This window comes from Fundulus heteroclitus, chromosome 15, assembly GCF_011125445.2.
Source record: "Fundulus heteroclitus isolate FHET01 chromosome 15, MU-UCD_Fhet_4.1, whole genome shotgun sequence".
Classification (NCBI taxonomy): Eukaryota; Metazoa; Chordata; class Actinopteri; order Cyprinodontiformes; family Fundulidae; genus Fundulus; species Fundulus heteroclitus.
The window spans coordinates 28941442-28960787 of NC_046375.1; the positions used below are offsets into that span (position 1 = coordinate 28941442).

Below are 19346 nucleotides of genomic sequence, written 5' to 3' on the forward strand. Positions count from 1 at the left end.
GGTATCTGTCAGACCTGCTTCATATGTACGCTTTCTCTCGTTTGCTCAGGTTGGCAGATCAGTTTTAATTAGTCATCCGAAAAGCAAAGAGGTAACCACATTTTCTGTCTTTGCACTACACTCTAGATTCAAGTAGATTTACTTATCAGGCAGGCCATTCCACTTCCTGTGTTTAATGTTCTCATAAAACAGTTTTTTTTTTTTTTGCCTTTAACCCAGTTTGAGATGTTAGCTTTTGAAGTTTTTATTGTTTATGGATCTGCGTTTTAATTTACATTTTGCTGGCTTTAACTTTTTACTCTGTTTAGAATTACTAGTTTTTAGATTGTATAAATAATGTTGAGTTTGGAATATTATTAGTATTTAAAAAGGGTGAAATATGGTTGATAAAGTACAATCTGAATTATCAGATTCACATCCAGCCAATGAAAACGCCCCTGATTATCATTAATCTATGGGTTTGTTTATCAATGTTGGTCTATAATTGGACCAACATTGGTGAATGAGGCTGAGTTTCATCAAGCCTATATGGTCCGACATTTTCTACTCAGCTGCAACACTTGAAGTACCAGGGGTTCACCCTGCGTCTTTACGCATAATCCAGCTGCTGATGTCTTCCCTCTTTTCAGCTCCATGCACTTCTAGCCTGTTACAGTTTATGACTTTTGTCATCACCTTTCACAGCGACAGGTTTGTCATCTCAGTCTCTGCCCTGATCCAAACAAATCTACTCTATTGCGCAGAGCGCTCTAGTGCATAATTACGCAAGTCAAAAGCTGAGTTTCAAGTTGTTCCCAGAGCATGTTTTATCTGTGGTCAGATTGGACAGAATGATTACTTTCTGCTTCGCCTTTAGCCCACTAATAGTCTTAGGAAATATAGCACTTTTCGATGAGTATAGCTTTTCAAGTTCTGCACCTCACTGGTTCCTAAATGACTTTAGGAAAAAAACTATTTTTTTAACGTAACGTCTGGAATTTTATACTTAATGATACCAATTTGAGCCAGAGATGTGGGTCGGATGAGGGTCGGATGAGGGAAGGGAGCGTTGAGGCATCGCAACACAGCACATGTAGTTAAAAAATGCAGAATTAATAAAAAACAAAACTTCTAAACAAGCTAAATGGTGTTTTAGACTGCATCTGGTTAGCAGAACTGTTTTCTGATCCAGCATACAGCCATGACTGGTTCTAAATGAAGGCTTTATCTAGCAGCCGCTCTCCCCTCTCGTCTCCTGTTTATGCAGTACCAGACTGTACTGGCTTACTTTCACCACTGGTTAAGACCAAAAATAACGTATAACTCTGATCGCTCTTCCTGCTCCTCTGTTAACCCAAACAGCAGCAGGAATAATGACTGATGGCCACAAGCTATGAAAGAAGCCGAAACAACTCCGCAGAAGGTGGGGTTTAGACTGAGCTCTGAATGGACAGTGCAGTGAACGGATCATACCCAGATGGCCTATTGTTATTATTATGTGTGAGAAATGCCATGTGTGTGTGTGTGAAGTCAGGGAAATGCGTGTGTCACACGGTCAATGCGTGAGAGTTGAGAGCTCCGGATTTACATGATAACTATGTATTGACAATATAGAGCAAGACTTGGCACTCAATTTTGACTGTAACACTCAACATGTGTGGTTGCAGATGGGGGTGGGCCTCTTCATCTAAATTTTTAAAAAAGACCAAAACTGTTGGCAAAAGGGGCCGAAATATAGACACTAAATAACCAAAATTGGAGTCAGAGAACAAAGGGATTGTGGGGGTGATGGTCGCAATACCTGCTGATACTTAGTGGGCAAAAGGACTATATTAAAGGTATTACATCACTAAAATTCACACTTATGGCCCAGGTGACGAATTCAGACATATGACCTTTGTACTTTTGAATTTATTACCTGGAGATGTATAGTAATTAGATTGTTGAGGATGATGGAAGCCCAAAACCTCACCCCCTAAGAACAAAAAAAGGGTGGATGGCAATGACTAGCGAGGGTCACCCAATGCAGCAGGCCCAAGCTACACCCACAGGATAACCATATGCCCACAACATGGGGCTAAGCAACGAAAGCTTCCAGGACAGACGCAGATGCAAAGACAGCCCAACAACCTTGCACAACCATCACTACAGCAGTAAGGGGTCCTGCACCAGTCCTCAAACTCATCTCCTTGCTAACAAACATAATCATAGCGGTGCAGGGGCAAAAGAAGGCCCGGTCAGACCACCAGCACCCCTTACTTGCTCCTGATTGGTTTGTGTATGGTTGTGCTAGTGTAAAGTGTTGAAAGGGACGCAGGTGCCTATGGCTGCATCCGAAAAGGTCTAATTAATAAGGACTCTTTAGTCCAAGCAGAAGTGTGTCAGCAGTTGCCATGCTGAGTGCTGTTTGAATAGTGCAGTCAGTAAGGAAGGAGGTAGGAAAAGCAGTCTGTATGCTTCCTATCATAGTTTAGCATATGGAGCTTGGGATATCCCTTACCAGCACTAAGGAGCTATAAGGAATCCCATAATCCTTTGCGTGACGCGACGTATAAGCACTGTCCACCTCACGGAAATTAACGAAAATGTCCGGAAAGCAGAGAGTGCGCACTTTGTAGTTCTTTTTCGGGAGGCTGTAGGCCTGGATTTGACTTGAATCATCCATGTGTATTTAATGACATCGGAGTTAAAGGCTGTCCGAAATCAGCACAGCAGTCCAAAGCTCCTTTCCTTCCCCGATAGAGTTCTAGCTTTTAACCTCATAAAATGTCAAGGAATGGGAGCTAGGAGCTATAATTAGAACATTTCAGAAGCAGCCTATGTCTACACTGCAATAAAATAATTTTCCAATCATGGTGTGGGGGATCCCAGTGCTTGGTGAGTTTTTTGTCTTTCATTATAGAAACACCGTCGTAGCTTGTAGACCCCATTAAAGGTTAGATTAGCAGATCAAGATCCAATATCAATATTCACCAGTAAATGGGATTACTCTATGAACTGAATCTGCTGAACCTTTTTAATAAAGTCAGTAGAGTCTAGTAGAGTCTAGTATATGATGGGATACAGAAATTGATTTGTTCTTAGTTATTGTTCCAATAGCCAGGATATCATTCTCCAGGACTTTAGAACTGGGGTGATTATTATCTGAGTCAAATCAGACGTTATGACTTTCTTAGTCTTAGTGAGGACGTGGGCAGCAGCGTTCTGGATCAGCTGCAGCTGTCTGACCCACTTTTTAGGAAGACCTGTGAAAACACCGTTGCAGTAATCAATTCTACTAAAAATAAACTTATTTTTTCCAGGTCATGCTGAGACATTAGTCCTTTAATCCTGGAAATGTTCTTCAGGTGATAGAAAGCCGACCTTGTAACTGTCTTTAGATGCTTTTGGGGGTTCAGGTCTGAGTCCATCTGATAGACATGTGCCAATCTTTTGGGTCAGTGCTATCTAAGTGTGCCATGCAGTTCTGGGATAAACAGCTCGTTCCACTTGACCTCGTTGATATCCTAACAAGTACCAGCACGGTGGATCTTCCACAGTCTGTATTTATATGGATGTCATTAAACACCTTGATAAGGGCGGTCTCTGTACTGTGGTGAGCGCGGAAACCTGACTGGAAAACGTCAAATCGGCTGGTCGTTGTTAAGAAGGTGTTTAATTGTTGAAATACAACTTTTTCAATAATCTTACTGATAAAGGGGAGGTTTGAGATGGGCCTGTAGTTCTGGAGTAGTAGTTTGTCTAAATTGTTCTTTTTCAGCAGTGGTTTGATAATTGCTGTTTTTAGGGAATGGGGGAAAACACCTGACAGAAGGGAAGTGTTTATTATCTGAGTCAAATCAGACGTTATGACAGGTAAAACTTAAAGAAAACTGTGGGTAGAACATCAAGGCAGCAGGAGGAGGAGCTTAGCTGCTTAATGATCTCCTCTAAGCTCAAGCGGTGGATGTTCTGATGCTGGCTGGGTTAACTTCCCCTTTTCCAGAGGCCTATCCTGATTAATCAGATTAATCAGTTATGTAAGTAGCTGGTTTTGGCAAGTAAATGAGAAAAAGTCTGTCTCACTCATGCCTCAGTTTAAAATACTGTCACACAAAATAGCGTATTTAGCCTCTGGGATAAATGAAGCGTTCTGGTTGTAAAAGGTTGATCCCATTTAATTTGCAAGCTGGAAAAAAAATAGGATTGTTTAACTGACAGCTGAACTGTCATTAGATATATGGCATACAGTCATGTTAAAAATGAACTTTAGCATCCATGATCCCTAAGGTGTTACAAATACGGACAAAAAAAATGTCTGGTTCTAAAAATTTTTACTCTTATTTTAAGATGCAGAAAAACACAACAGATCCTATGTTATAATTGCTATCAAAACAAGCAATCTAAAATGGAAAATCTGCAGGGGAACGTCCACTCTTGCAGCTCCCAAAGGGTTTCAGAGGAAAAACATCAATGGCTATGGAAATCTAAACCCATCCTACAGTGAGAAGGATATCTTACAATTAGCATGTTAGCTGTTACAGTAAATTAAAGTTCTGGCAGAAAAAGGCTGAACACATACAGTGTGTCTTGCTTGGAATGGTTGAAAGAGGAAGTCTTCTGAAAATAATTTTCTGCAGAAACATTGTGTCAGAATGAAATCCAACATCCTGACTGATGGGAACAATATACAGATATCTGGCCACGATGCACAACTGTTTAGAATAAAAACCAAATCCACTTTGTATCAGCTGGTAAACATGGTGGTAGAGGGCTGATGATTAGGACTTGCACGTTACTACTCTTACCTGAGTAAAATGTCTGTGAACTCTACCCACTGCGAGCAACTTCATGAATAACGAACATACTTGTTTTAACTAAAATTGCGATCAAAGCAGTCCAGTAACGCAGACTCATTCAAATTCAGTTACATACAATCCTATTCAGTGCTGCTGATATTACAATTCAGTTTTATAACACCATGCAGTAAACAGTGTTCTTATAAACATTTGATACACAATACACACTTTACTGCCAAAATGATTCGGTCACTTATCAAAATAATTAAATTTAGGTGTTCCGGTCACTTCCATGGCCTCAGGTGTGTAGCATTCAGTGGCACTGTGAAAGGATGCCACCTACGCATTAAGTCAGTCCCATGGACCGGTCTGGGTACAACAGTTACGACAAAGTACTTGCCTTTGAGTTCCAGTCATGCACCCAAATTTGTGGGAACAGTGTGAATCAGACTGACTGCAAGCCATCACCTTCTCTGGGCAGAGACGGTGAGCCAGGCCTTCTTGACCACCATCAGCGTCTAACCTCACAAATGGGCCTCTGGAAGACTTGTCAAATTTTTTTAAAAACACACATCTCGAAAACTTTGTGGAAAACCTTTGCAGAAGAGTTGGCAGACGTTATGTTAGGCCCGATGGATTAAGGAGCTGTCTCCAGTTCATATTGAAGACACACGAGTGACTCTCCAAGATGTCCCTCTGAGACCCCACTATGTTAACCTGACTCTGACCAGATGGATTTCCAGCTCTGTGGAACGAAATCCATCTGGCCAGAGCCAGGTTCCCGCTATGTTTCCAGTGTATACTTCTGGTAATTTAGTGTGACTGTCATTGTGTATTGTTTAATAACATGAAAATTTCCATGTTGCCACTAAACACATGTTGTATCTTAAAAGTGAAACTTCCCTCACCATGGGAAATGTTCTCTACTTGTAAGACATGGGTTCCCAAAGTGGGGGTCGGGGCCCCCCGGGGGGTCTCGAGATACTCTTTTTTTTTTTTTTTTTACCCCCCCTAAAAATATATATTTATATAAAGAAAGAAAATAAGGATAGGTTAAGTGGTCGGAGGATTTAAACTTTGGGAACCCTTGTTTTCAGACATTATTTGGGACTGTGCTTTTTGGCGAGGCCGCATTTGTCCATGTGAGTATGTGAAGACAACCTGCTGGTTTGTTTGTGTGTGTGTGTGTGTGTGTGTGTGTGTGTGTGTGTGTGTGTGTGTGTGTGTGTGTGTGTGTGTGTGTGTGTGTGTGTGTGTGTGTGTGTGTGAGCAGAGATTCATATTTTAATGCATGAATTTCATCCAAAGAATACCGGGATCTTTTTTTCTTCACACCATGGGTCCTCTACTCCGCCTCTCCTAACATTCCAGAGCGCAGCCTGAGTCAGGGGCGGTGGGAGGAGGACCCATCTCCTCCATCAGGTCCTCCTTCAGACGCTCTCCCCTCCCCTCCCCTCTCTCTCTCACACACACACACTCTCTCCTTAACTGCCGAACTGATCGGTTCTTTTCCGAACATCCAGACAGAGGCCGATCCGCGCTGCCGATGATCCCGCTGGAGCCCCACCTGGAGCGGCGGGGGAAGATGGCTCCGAGGCCGGGCTGTGGGACTTCCTCCGACAGGTAAAGCTCCGCAGGTTCTGAGTGGCTCCGTGGTGGACGGGGGCAGGGCTGCGGCTCATCGGTACCAGCAGGGTGCGGGACATGTCGGCCCAGAATGCGCTCCGGGGTTTGGGTTTTAGTTCGGGGCTGGACAGTCAGTGTGGGCGGGATGGAAGCGGGAGGCTCCGGGCTGCAGGAGGAGAAAGTTAGAGAAAGTCCCAGACTGCCGAGCGAGGGGACAGGCGCTTCTGTTGGTAACGCACGGCGGAACCAGATAACCATGGTGGAGCAGTCCGGGTTTAGATGGGACTGAAGGGAAGTTAGAGCAGCTCCCAGGAGGCTGCAGGTAGAAACTGCTCACACACAACACACAATCCAAAAAAGGTTTAAAAAGTGAAACAAAACATCTGGACTTCTTTCTGAAGCTGAAGACGTTTCGCTTCCCATCCAGGAAGCTTTCTCAGTTCCAAATGTCTGGAGTAGTGTGGAGTTCCAGGCTTTATAGACCTGCTGGTGAGGCCTTTTAGAGTTTAGATTCACCTGGAACTGATCGTCCCTCACAATGGAGAGTTGTTAGGCTCATCGTTTGCCTGGCTCACAGGAGAAATGTTGTAGTCACATGCAGGATGTGAATTGGGGTGAAACTTGTCAGGAATCAAACCTATTGCTGTGTTGTAAGTTTTTGAAAGTTAAAACCTGAACGCTCCTCTGTTTAAGGTTGTTTTTTTCTCGCTTTATGTAAATGGCTTCTTTCACCTCTCTCTCAAACCATCTGTCTTCTCTGTCCACAATGAGAACATTTTGGTCCTCCAGAGAGTGTCCTCTGTCCTTGAGGTGCAGGTGGACAGCTGAGTCCTGTCCTGAGGAGGTAACTGTGTTGAGCCATGTGTCTGTGGAGAGGTTGTTTGTTTTCTCCAATATAAAGATCAGAACATTCCTCACTGAACTGAACTGCATACACCACTCTGTTCATCTTAGGCTTGGGGGTTTTGTCCTTAGGAAGAACCAGCCTCTGTCTGAGGGCCCTGTTGGGTTTGAAATGTACTGGAATGTACAGAAATGTACTGGGATGTACAGAAATGTACTGGGATGTAAGATAAGATAGTCTTTATTGATCTCACAATGGAGAAATTCACTCGTCACATCGGCTCATACAAGAAGGTGCAGAGTAGGGAAGGTGCATTCAGTTATATACAGTGAATCTTCATATATACAATGGATCAAAAAGAATACAAAAAAATACAAAAAAATACAAAAAGAAATAGGAATGGGCATATGATGTCTTATTTACATTCATAGTGATCTATATATATATATATATATATATATATATATATATATATATATATATATATATACATACACTTATATATACCTATACGCCTACATACATACGTACCTACACGTATATATGTGCATATACATTCGTGTATACATTTGTACATACATACATACATGTGTACTGACATATGTTGACCTCAAAGCACATTTCAAATGTACTTTGTGAGCAACGACTCTCCATTGTGAGGGCGGACCAGTTCCAGGTAAATCTTCTAAGCTCTAATGAGGCCTCACCAGCAGGTCTATAAAGCCTGGAACTCCACGCCACAGACATTTGGAACTGAGAAAGCTTCCTGGATGGGAAGTCGAACGTCTTCAGCTTCAGAATAGAATTGTTTTGTTTTTTTAAACCTGGATGACGGAGAATCTCACAACAGTTTCTGTTTCAGCTTTTAAAGATTTTATCAAGGTCATTCAACTCATCCTTTCTACAGTACCACCATCTGGTGTCCAGCAGTCATTGGGCAGGAAGAGGTCAAGGTTCAGCCTAGCTGGACAGGTCGGCAGTCCATCACAGTAATGCAGGACAGACAGACAGCTGCTTTAGGTTAACTGGTCTCTAGTTGGCCTAACAGGTGGAGTACCCAGAGAGAACCAGCATTCACAAGGAGAACATGCAGAAATGCTGAAAGTCGAATCCCTGGGCCTTCTTGCTGCAAGGCAGCAGTGCTAGCAGCTACACCACAGCAGCAGCCCCTCATAGATGGACTCTTCTCTAGAACAAATACCTGCACAGTTCTACAGAGAACTCTCTGGTCAACAGAGGATGGCTGCAGACCTCAACAAGCTGCAGCGTTGGGCTGCAACCCGCCGAGCTGCCAGCTGAAACCATGGAAGATAACGGTAAAACGTCTTCCATGTGAATCAGCACAGAGTGTGGCTAAACGTGTCGCTGGTTCCGGGTCAGCGGGGGTCTAGCCTCGCTGGAGTTTTGGATTGCGGGCCCAGAATGGAGGCGATGAGAACTTTAGCTCTTGACAAATAAAGCAGAGGGTCAAAGATAAACCAGCTGAGTAAGAGCCGGGTAGCCATACCCATCATCACACATCAAATGGTTCTGTTTGCATGGGACGGCACAGTAGAACCCCTTGGCTCAACGAAGTACATGGTCATATTGAAAACCTTGCTGACATAGGCTTAGAGACGCCTTCTGTTCACTGATTGGACGGTTTAATATTATGGCTGCCCAATATCTGAGGAGTTTAGTTTTATAACACTATGCAGCATTGCACATTGATTGCAATGGCTATCGTTTATCATTCACTAACATTTTGCAACAGTTTTCTCTTTTCTCTTCGTCACCAACTCCCCCCCGCTGTCTGTGAGCTTTAGCATCTGGACAGTGTTGCTGGCATGCAGAATTTACATGCATGATGTGCTAAGCGTCATAACCTTCCAAATAGAGCATCCCATTGTGATGCTGCACACATTGAGGTGTGTTTGTATAGCTGGAGTAAGGCAAGGGCCCCCTACTGCTGTTACAGTTTGCCCAGATTTTATTTCAATTTTTTAAGTTACAGTTTAAAAGCACCTTAATATGACATCATGCTGTTCTGAAGGTTAGGTCGGTTTAAAGGGATGCCAGAATGTACTGAAGGCACCAGAGTTTTCTCCATCTGTCTGGAGAACATAGTAATGCAGTGTTGCTGCACATCGCTGGTCAGAATTTAAATTTAGAAAAAAGATTCAAATCATTCTCTAATATTCCACTCAAGGGCTGTACGGAAATGTGATGGCATTGCAAGAGTGATTTAGGTTTATTCAGGGATCTGTTAAGTATGGGAGTTGGAACCAAAATAAATGGCTGTGTATTAAAAAGTAATAATATACAATCAATATTAATTACATGTGAAATTGGAGGACTCTTATCAATATTTCTTTTAATAATTTCAATAAAACACAACAAGAAAAAATTACCTCCAGTCTGAAATGGTTTGTTCACAGTCAGGAAATGGAGGGGATAAAATGACAACGGAATGACTTACTTGGTGCAGCTGATTATTTTTCAAATTTCTTATATTCTCTCTCCACAGATTGCTTGAATGTTATGCATTCATTTTTGAACACGCTTCTTTTTCACCTTACTAAAACTTTATCCCCCAGCATTGTGGAGAAAGCTTCTTTAAAATAAATGTCCTTCTTTCAAATTCATTTCAGGGCTGCAGAGTATTTATCGTTAGTATTTCCAATTTACAGGTTTAATATTCAAATATGTTGCCCCCCAAATCCAGATCTGAAACTATTCAACAGATCTAAAAGGAATGCTGTCTGGAGGCCCTTGTGGTTGTAAAATAGAAAGGGAGCCATCTTTTTAACAAAACTACGACTAAAACTTACCGCTGGGATGAAGAAACAACGTTGTTCATAACCTTTTGTGAAGTGGTTTGATTTGAGATGTTTCATTTCACTTTAACTGGAGGCGGCTGCCCTCCCGGCCGTGCCTCAGTGGGATAAATTAGTCCGGAGCCTTCCAGCCTCATGTTCACCGCGCAGGAATGTGGCCCTTCAGGGGTCAAATGTCAGATTAGTTCGGGGAGGAATACCAGTTCTACGTGTCATCTTGTGTTAAAACGTGATGTGTACTGCTGGCTGCCCCCGATTCCTGCCTGAAAGTCTTTTGGATCACAACCGCCTAGCTCGGGCCAGAACCTAAAAAAAGTGGTGGAATTTACCGGCCAGCTCAGAGCCGAGCTCCTTGTGTCCCTCTGTGAGGCGGCGGGTTTTTGTTTAAGACGTGTTTCTGTCGACCAGAGTGGTGTAGCCGCTGATGACGTCGCTCAGCAGCGCGTATGGAAAGCCTGCATCATCAGGCCCACAGCTGGCTCTCATTAGTCCAGGAATGCAGGGCTTTTGCCTGGCTTTGCCTAATCCTCTTTTCTCCCTCTCAGCTGAGCTCCTTCGGCGACGCAACAATCCCCTCTCTGATGAGACGATGAGAACCTACACCCGTGGGGCCCCCACAGTCTTCTTCATAAATCTGCTGTGGCCCCTGCTCACTCCAGTGCCCGCAGCCGAGGTGGACCCCACCGGGGGAATCCCCTTCATGGGGGGGAACTATGATGGTCATCCCATGCTGTACTTCGGCCGCGGGGACGTGGAGGAGCTGCAGTACGCCGCGGCGGGGACCCATCGGGAGATGGCCCGGAGGATCCGGGAGGCCGGGGAGACGATACTGGAGCACCCCGAGGAGTACCTGCCCCCCTGGAGCCCCGCCGAGTTCAGCGCCCGCTGGAACGAGGTCTATGGGAACAACCTGGGTGTGCTGTCCATGTTCTGCCTGCTGTACCCGCACAGGGCCGGGGCCCTCGACCTGGCCAAGGACTACATGGAGAGGATGGCAGCTCAGCCTAGTTGGTATTTTCTGTTTTCATTCCCTTGTGATCTGATGTGTAAACGTGTGCTCCCTGTGGAAGTGTCCTGATTTGGCTTTCCAGGGATGTTAAATGGTACCCACCTTCCCTTCGGTCGCCTCTCTGTAGCATCTGAACACCCTTCTGGTTCGTTCAGGACGTTCTTTCCGGTTTACATGTGTGCAAAGAAAGACAAACCTGTACAAGTTCTCCTCCAGACGAGTCACGTCTGGAGATCTGTTTTCAAATAATGTGCAACTTCCCACCGATTCCTGTAGCTTGGGTTTATGGACAGAATTAAGGTTCTGGGCTACGGGCTAGTGTTGGTTAAAAAGGTTAGGGTTACGTTTAGCTGTTAAGAGCATTAGTGTGAAGAATCTCTGAACTAGAACAGGACTGATGCGATGGGGCCTGCAAGAGACATCTGCAGCCAGAAACTTCTCTACTATTTCAAAATGATCTGCTCCAGAGGCCCTCCGGTCAGTCCCACCTCCAGAGTTTCCTCATCTGCTTCTGTGGGCAGAGCTCTAGTGAAACTGCTTTTTGGTCCGATAAAGGCGGCGTTCAGGAAATATGTTGAGCAGCTGTTTGCTCGGCAGCCCCTCCCCCACTCCCCCGGGGAGAGGAAATGAAATGTTCAGATGTGAGCTCAAGAGCTAAGACTGAGCGTCAGGGTCCAGGTGACCATTCGGGGGCCGGCTCTGGTTGACGGTTGTAGTCCACGGAGCAATTTAACACAACACTTTGTACACACTAGTCACGTGGCAGCATGATTCACTATTGGTGACTGCTCTGTAGAAGATATGTCTGGACAAGCCGTCCTTCTAGAACCAGATTTATTGGTTTGAGTCAGAAATATTACCGTCAGAGTGGCTGAATGCTCTGTTTATGCATATCAGAACCTAATGTCTACAAACGGTTAGTAGAGCAATATTGCTCAATATTTTTCTCTTAAATGGGACAAAGAAAGAAAGCTCTGCATTTACTGTGCTGCAGGCTGAGTCCCTGAGTGTCTGACAACCAGTCTTGTTCTTTAGTTTGAGCACCTTTTGAAAGGATGATTGTTCTCAGTAAACCATTATAGTTGTAGATGGCAGGCTTTTCATTTCCAGCTTGGTCTCAGAGTACTCCCTCTCCTCATCTTTTATCTCGTTGGTCCTTTTTGAACTATACCTTTTGATTTAAAGGAGCAGTAAGTAAAAAAAAAAAAAAACTGGAAGATTAACCTAAATCATTGTCACTTGTCACCCGGGATGGAAGTAACATTCCCTGTACACAATCGGTCCTCTCCATCAGCAATGTCTTAATCACATTTTTGTCCTTTCAAACCTAGACGTATGGTCTGGAACTGCTTTGGTGTGGTGTGTAGCCTGTGTTTACTTCCTGGCTCCTTGGCCAATCATATGAGAGTTCCCAGGGTTCCCAAAACAGAGCGCAGCATTTGGTATTTTATCTTGGCAAAAGAGTAGCAGTCTGCAAACATGGTAGCCAGTAAGAGAAGCTGACCAGAAATAGAATAAAATATATCACATACCTATCCTGTGGAAGTAAAAATTCAGAGGAGTTTCACAGCAGCAATGGACCGTTGAGGAAATGGCTGATGTCAGTGGGAGGCTGCGTATATGTTGTTCCGATTTGAAACACTAGGTTTCATTATTACTTAAAGCAGATTTATTTCAGCCATTTCCTTTTGCTTAGCTGTTATTGAAAATCTTTATCAAAAGTTCTTCACTTTAAAGTTAAACTAAATCTGTCTTTTGTTTTATCTCTTATATCAAAGCTAAGGCTTGTAGGTTTTAGGGCCTGCCTTGGACGTATTATCTGATGTTTTTGATGGAATTCATGTCGCAAACCAGAAACATTATCCTACATTAGTCTACCCAATTTAGCCTGCCTCCAAATCTAGGGGGCGCTGCAGTATAGAGGAGTTTATGTAGTGGGGCGACGATGGCACAGAGGTTAAGGGGGTTCGTCTTGCAATTGGTGGGTTGCCAGTTAAATCCCCTCCTCTGACTGTCTCTGTCGCTGTGTCCTTGGGCAAGACACTTCACCCACATTGCCTGCTGGAGGTGGTCAGAGGGCCTGATGGCACCGTTGTATGGCAGCCTCACCTCTGTCAGCCTGCCCCAGGGCAGCTGTGGCTACTTACATAGCTCACCACCGTCAGGGTGTGAATGTGTGAATGAATGGGTAAATGACTAAAACTGTAGTGTAAGGCGCTTTGGAGGTCGTCAAGACTAGTTAAAGCCATTTTCCATTTTAGTGAAATGGCTGAAGACAAACGTTGCACAGATGTTCAGATTATACATGCGACAAACTTAACGATCAAAATTGGTGGAAAGAAATGAGTGAACAAATCTTGATCTGACCTTTAATCTTGAAGTTTATTTTATAAATCAGACTAATGTGTGTTGTTGGACTATATAAATGAAACTGGGCTCCATTTTGCCTGGAGGAGTGGTTTCCTAGTGGTTAGAGCAGCATGCTTGTGTTCTGGGAAGGCTGCAGGTACCTGGTTCAAACCCTGCAGACTGCCACTATGGGTCCCTGAGCAAGACCTTTAGCCCCAGATTGGCCCCCAGGCGCTAGCAGCTGCCCACCCCTCCCTGAGGGATGGGTTGAATGCAGAAAACACATTTTGTTGGAATGTACGTTCTTCTGAAACTCTGGTACCGTTCCAGCTGGTGCTGTGTCCTGGACGGGACATCATTACAGTGAGACGCTAGGTTCTGATGACAGATTCTCTTTAAAAAGGATTTGATCTAAAGGCTTACGTAACCTAAGTTGGGAAAGATGTGGGTTTTACTGGGACCACTGGGGCAAACGAGGGGTTGTTCTAGTCAGAGGTTCTCTTTAAACTCATAGTTTCTAGAGACAATATGTGTTCAAGAATATGGTGATGTGAGTGTAATTGCTATATTACCTCACCAACTTGCTGTTTGTGTTGTTTGATACCGGAGAAGGAATTGGCTGGATATACATCCACCTCCAGAAACACCCTCTCTCTGCAGCAACATGGGAAGAGTTGGGTTGAGGGTCTCACTTTGCCTCTTGAAACCCACTGCACAGAAAGCAGCTCTGAAGACTGGCTTTTATATGAGGACCTAGTGCCGACTGCTACTAGAAAATTAATGAAAGTCAATGGAAGGTCCACACAATGATGTATGTACTGTACATACCAACATGTGTGTGTTGGGATGATGGGTGTAGATCCCACAATGTCCTACTTCGTCAGGAAGACTCCCCCCCCCCCCCCCACCACCACCTTTTTACCTGTTTTGTTACATTCCAACCTGTAGTTGAAACCATGTTTAATCCTATTTTATGTGATGATTCTGCACAAAGTACCAGTCTTTAAGTTGGAGAAGTGAAATGAGGAAAATATAAAAATAACAAAGTAATAGAATAAATAAAAACTAAAAATAGGCACACCCTCCAAAATGTTCTGGTGCAACACAAATTTGTGAAATGAAGTCTCCATGTGTGCAATGAGTCACAGGATCTGTCAGTATAAACTCCTGCTGTGAAAGGCCCCAGAGGCTGCAGCACTAAGCTAGAGGCAGCACACCATGAAGACCAAGGAGCTCTTCTAACAAGTCAGGGACAAAGTTGTTGAGAAGTACGAGTCAGGGTGGGGTTGTAAAAAGATGCATCCTCTTCAAATAGTACCACATCAAACCTGCCAAGACAGGAACGCCCACTAGAGCTTACAGACCGGGCCAGGAGGACATGAATCAGAGAGGCAGCACAGAGACCAAAGGTGACCCTGAAGAAGCTGCAGAGGTCCACAGCAGAGACTGAAGGATCTGTCTATAGGACCACAATAAGCCGTACGCACCATAGAGCTGGGCTTTATGGAGGACATTAAATAAGACGGTATGTTTTAAATGTTTCCAAAAGGCATGTGGGCAGCTCCCCAAATGTATAGAGGAAGGTGTTTTGGTCAGATGAGACTAAAATCAAACTTTTCTGCCACCAAGGAAATCTCTAGGTCTGGTTTATTTATTTCTTCCTGTCTCGTTCACTGAGCCCCACCTCACCCAGTTCGGAGATTAGGTAGAAGAGAAACAATTGCCAGAGAAAATTTTTTAAAATATGCATATTTATTACAATTGGAATTTCCTCCAAAGGGAGACAAAAACACTTACAAGCTTCATAACACCTCATTTTGTATATATAACTTACCCGACATCCTACCTCATGGTGCTGCAAGCAATTTGTCTGCTCCAACATCACCCAAACACACATTTAATAGACTGACCAGCCCCCATACGGAATGTCAAGGGAGGGGGGGATCCTGGACAGTCTTCAGCCAGTATCTGCCCCAAAACAAAGGAAATCCGTTCTTCCCTGAGTTTTCAGGAAGTAAGGCTGATGCATCACTGAAATGACCTTTCAGGGGTCAACTTAGATGACCTCTAGAACCATGAACAAGCTTTCACCCCATATCAGTCCCTCATAAAACTCCTGTGCTTCTCTGTGCCTGGTGTCCCACCAGAGCTTAAAAGAATGTAATCTTCCCCCTCTAGTATCCCAGAAAAGGTAACTATTTATGGTTTAAAAATACAGGTTTAACACAGAAATGATTATATATTTCCATAACAAAATCCACACCATCCCATCACCCCAAGAACACTATCCTGACAGTGCAACATGGTGGTGGCAGCAGCATGCTGCGGGGATGTTTTTCAGCTGCAGGGACTGGGAAACTGGTCCCTGCTAAACACAGGGATGTTCAGAGCAGACCTCAATTTAATTGAGAATCTGTGGTCAGACTTGAAGATCACTGTTCATAAAAAAACCATCCTGGAGCAGTTTAGTCTCGAGGAATGGGCAGAAATCCCAGAGGCCAGATGTGGCGAGCTCAGAGACTGATCCAAAGTGACTTACAGCTGGAACTGCTGCAAATGGTGGGGTGAACAGTTAAACACACTAAAGGTTTCTGTATTTTCTCCTGTTTGACGTTTGCTCCACAGAGGAAAAAATCCATCTTCAAAGTTGTTGGCATGTTCTGTAAATGAAATGATGCAAACTCAAACGATCTATTCTTTTCCAGGTTGTGAGGCAACAAAACATGACAAATGCTGAGTGGGAAGAATACTTTTGCTGATCAGTGTGTTTATAAAAGAGCCTCTCAAACTGGTCAGGAACAAGGTTCTGCAGAACTATGGTTTGCCGTTGTCTGATGACATTTCCAGGATTCTGTATGATCCTTTATTCTACCCTTTATTATGTGGAAACGGGAAGAATATGTTTGACACGGTACCAAAGCTACCAGGAGAAGCAGAGCACCAAAACTCATTGACCTAAGCAGGGCATTGATTAGAAAGCTTACAGCAGGGAGGAAGACAGAAAAAAGTTGCTCTTTCAGAAAGATTCAAATGTGCATCAGAAGCAACACCAGAATATCCAGGATGTCCGGGTCCAATTGGTCGGATGGGATGACTTAAAAACTTCTAAATAATTCATGCTTTGAAAAACGACATTTGTTTTTGTACATTAATGTTAGACAAAAACGGCTGAAATGGCAACCAAAGTTTCAAGTTAAACCTTTGAAATAATGTTGTGGTTGTTGTAGCAGGACTCCCAGCCAAACGGCCGGGTGGTACCAGAACATTCAGCGCTTCTCCTGCTCTGAGTCGCCCGTTTCTTCCTCTCCCGCCTGGTTGATGCTGCGAAGCTTTACGCTGTGGAGGAGAGAAAAAGGAGGAGCCGGTTTGATGTCTGGCCATGTCTCGTTCCCAGTCGGAATGTTTTGCTGTCTACGGTACTTTTCCCTCTGCTTGAATCCGCCAGTGCAGATGTGAAACATGCCTGTTGCTCCAGAGTCTCTGACAGAGGCGGGCGCGTAAGTTTAGAACCCAGCCAGAAACGGATTGAACTCCTAACAGATTATCCATGTGGAAGAGAAGTTAGACCCGAACATAAACTGCAGAGGGACGGACCAAAGGGATGTTCCAGCGGCAGCTCAACCGTTTTTGTTGTTGTTGTTCAGACAGTCACGTTACAGGAGTTTCCTCGTCACTTTTCACCGTAACCGTGCACAGAAGAAAAGCCACTGAGTAGCATGTTTTCACTGTTTCCCCTTTATTACGGTCACTAAACCTCTTAGTGTCTCCAGGATCTGCCAGCTGTGGTCTTCATGACCTCCAGTTATGTCTGCAGCTACTTCACCGTCCATGTTTTATTGGAGAGCTTCCATTCTGGGCCAGATGGCGATCGTTTCTCTCGCTCCTCCTAAACGGTCCCAGTGTGGTTTGGTGTGCCTCAACACTGGTTCAGCCGTGACTCAGCAGGTCTCTGTCTGTTTGTTTTGGCCACAGGGATAAACTGAGACATAAAGGATATTTGCATTAAATCTCTGCGGCCATGCAGTTTGTTGAAACTCCATCTGCCACATTACTGAGCATCGTCTCACACTCATGGAATCTTCTGAAAGTTGATCATAAACAAAGACTTCAAAGTTACTGATGGTTGGAATAAACTCGTTAGACTGTAGAGTTATGACCCAAAATAGTTTTATTTTGAATCAGCCTATATGTTTCCATGCTTGACTGTGGGACAGTGAGAACATTTTGTTGGTCTCCAGGGCTTGTTGACCCTTCTCTTTCAATCCGCCTCTGATTCTGTCTGACACGCTCGATATCATCTTCGGGTCCAAATCCTGTCTGATGGCGGTCCACTTGGTGCTTGGGGTTGACCCCAGTTTGTTGGATTAAGTTTCCTCGCCTGCTTCTTTAGAACTGACCACGGTTCCTCAGCGAGGGCGCTCTGTAACTGGACCCGTAAATCATCACCAAATTGTTCCTGAGTTGCTGGAATAAGTTGGTCTTGGAGGACGTTTTGGTCTCAGTCTGTATTCATGGCAGCGTTCCTTGGCAGAATTGAGTCTTCATCATTGACGTGACAGGGCATTCACCAATGCTCTCCTCTTCTCCACACAGGTGAAATAGCAAATGTCCTGAAGAACCAGCGAGATAATTCAGTAACAGAAGGATAATATGCTGTATTGCTGAAAGGCATCACCATACACTGTATAGTTTATATGCTTCATACTGAGTCAGGGCTCTTTTTAACATGGATTCCTGAAGTAATGCAGCGTTACAGGAAGGTAAGGTCAGCCTGTGGACCAGCTGAGGTGTTCAGGAAGCCCAGCTTGATTAATAGTGGTCTTCAACTGGTCTGCATTGTTGGCTTTGGTGATTCTTATCTTTCTCTTGACAACAGATTCTTTATGGGGTTTAGTGTGTTGGCCAATCAAGTCCAATGATACCATGGTCATGGTGTGCAGATGCCAAGTCCTGCTGGAAAATCAAATCATCATCTCTTTAAGTCTGTCATCAGGATGAAACATGATCTCCTGTAAAGGTTCCTGGCAGGCAGCTGTGCCCACTTTAGGCCTGTTAAACCCCAGTGGGCCATCAGCAGAGAACACGGCAGCCTAAGATCTCTGCTGAATGTGGATATTTCACACTGGACTTCAGGCAACCTGGATTTTGTGTCTCTTCGCCCGTCCTCCACATTCTGAGACTTTGACTTGTAAATGCAGTGAAAAATTAATTTCCTCCTTTTCCTCCACGGCCCAGGTAAAATGGTTCTGCGTTGTTTCTGGTTTAGAAGCAACCTAACCCAATGAGAAGTAGCTCTTGTCTTGGATACACCTGTGTGTGGCGTCTCCTGAAGGTCCGGCTCCAGCTGTCGTCCCTAAGAATCTCCTGTGAAACTCCTTTTGCTTCACAATCCCCTCAAGGCCACATAGATCCCTGTTGCTTGTCTGCCTTTTCTGCTACACTTTTTCCTTCCACTCAACTTTCTATAAATATTTGTGGAGACCCTCGTTGCAGAGGGGGTCAGTGACTGTCTCCTGGACGTCTGTCAAGTCAGCATGAGGGTGTAAGCCATAACATGATCATAGCATAACAATTCAGTGGTAAAAATGTGTGTTTTTATTTTTTTTGTCTCAGCCAAAGTATAAAATAATTTTGAGGAACTGCATTTTGCAGGAATAATAAGACCGCGTTAAACCCGATAAAAATATCAGTCAGTGTAGAACAATCCATATGATGTGTAGGTATTAACCTTTGAACAGAGGCACTGAATGAAGTCAACTTTTAGACTTTTCGGCTTTCTTTGATGTTTACATGAGGTCACTGCTTCATCAGCCCGTCTGATGTTCATTTCTTTTTAATTACCCTCTCACGTTTTAACAGCACGCAGGCAGCTCGTTGGAAACAGCCTGAGCTCAGCACTCTTTGAGCCTGGCCCGTGTTAAGCAGCAGAGGTTCTGCCCATGCTG

The 19346-nt window shown here is 44.2% G+C and overlaps 1 protein-coding gene across 2 annotated transcripts in view; it reads left to right on the forward strand.

The window, feature by feature from the left end:
- Window positions 1-6220: 6220 nt before the first annotated feature.
- dse (dermatan sulfate epimerase) overlaps window positions 6221-19346 on the forward strand; it is a 55759-nt gene continuing 42633 nt past the window's right edge. For both annotated transcript variants that reach the window (XM_036147117.1, XM_012854095.3), the window contains exons 1-2: window positions 6221-6380; window positions 10589-11054. In XM_036147117.1, coding sequence (XP_036003010.1) covers window positions 10633-11054 — 422 coding nt within the window. In that variant the 5' untranslated portion in view covers window positions 6221-6380; window positions 10589-10632. The remainder of the gene's footprint in view (window positions 6381-10588; window positions 11055-19346) is intronic.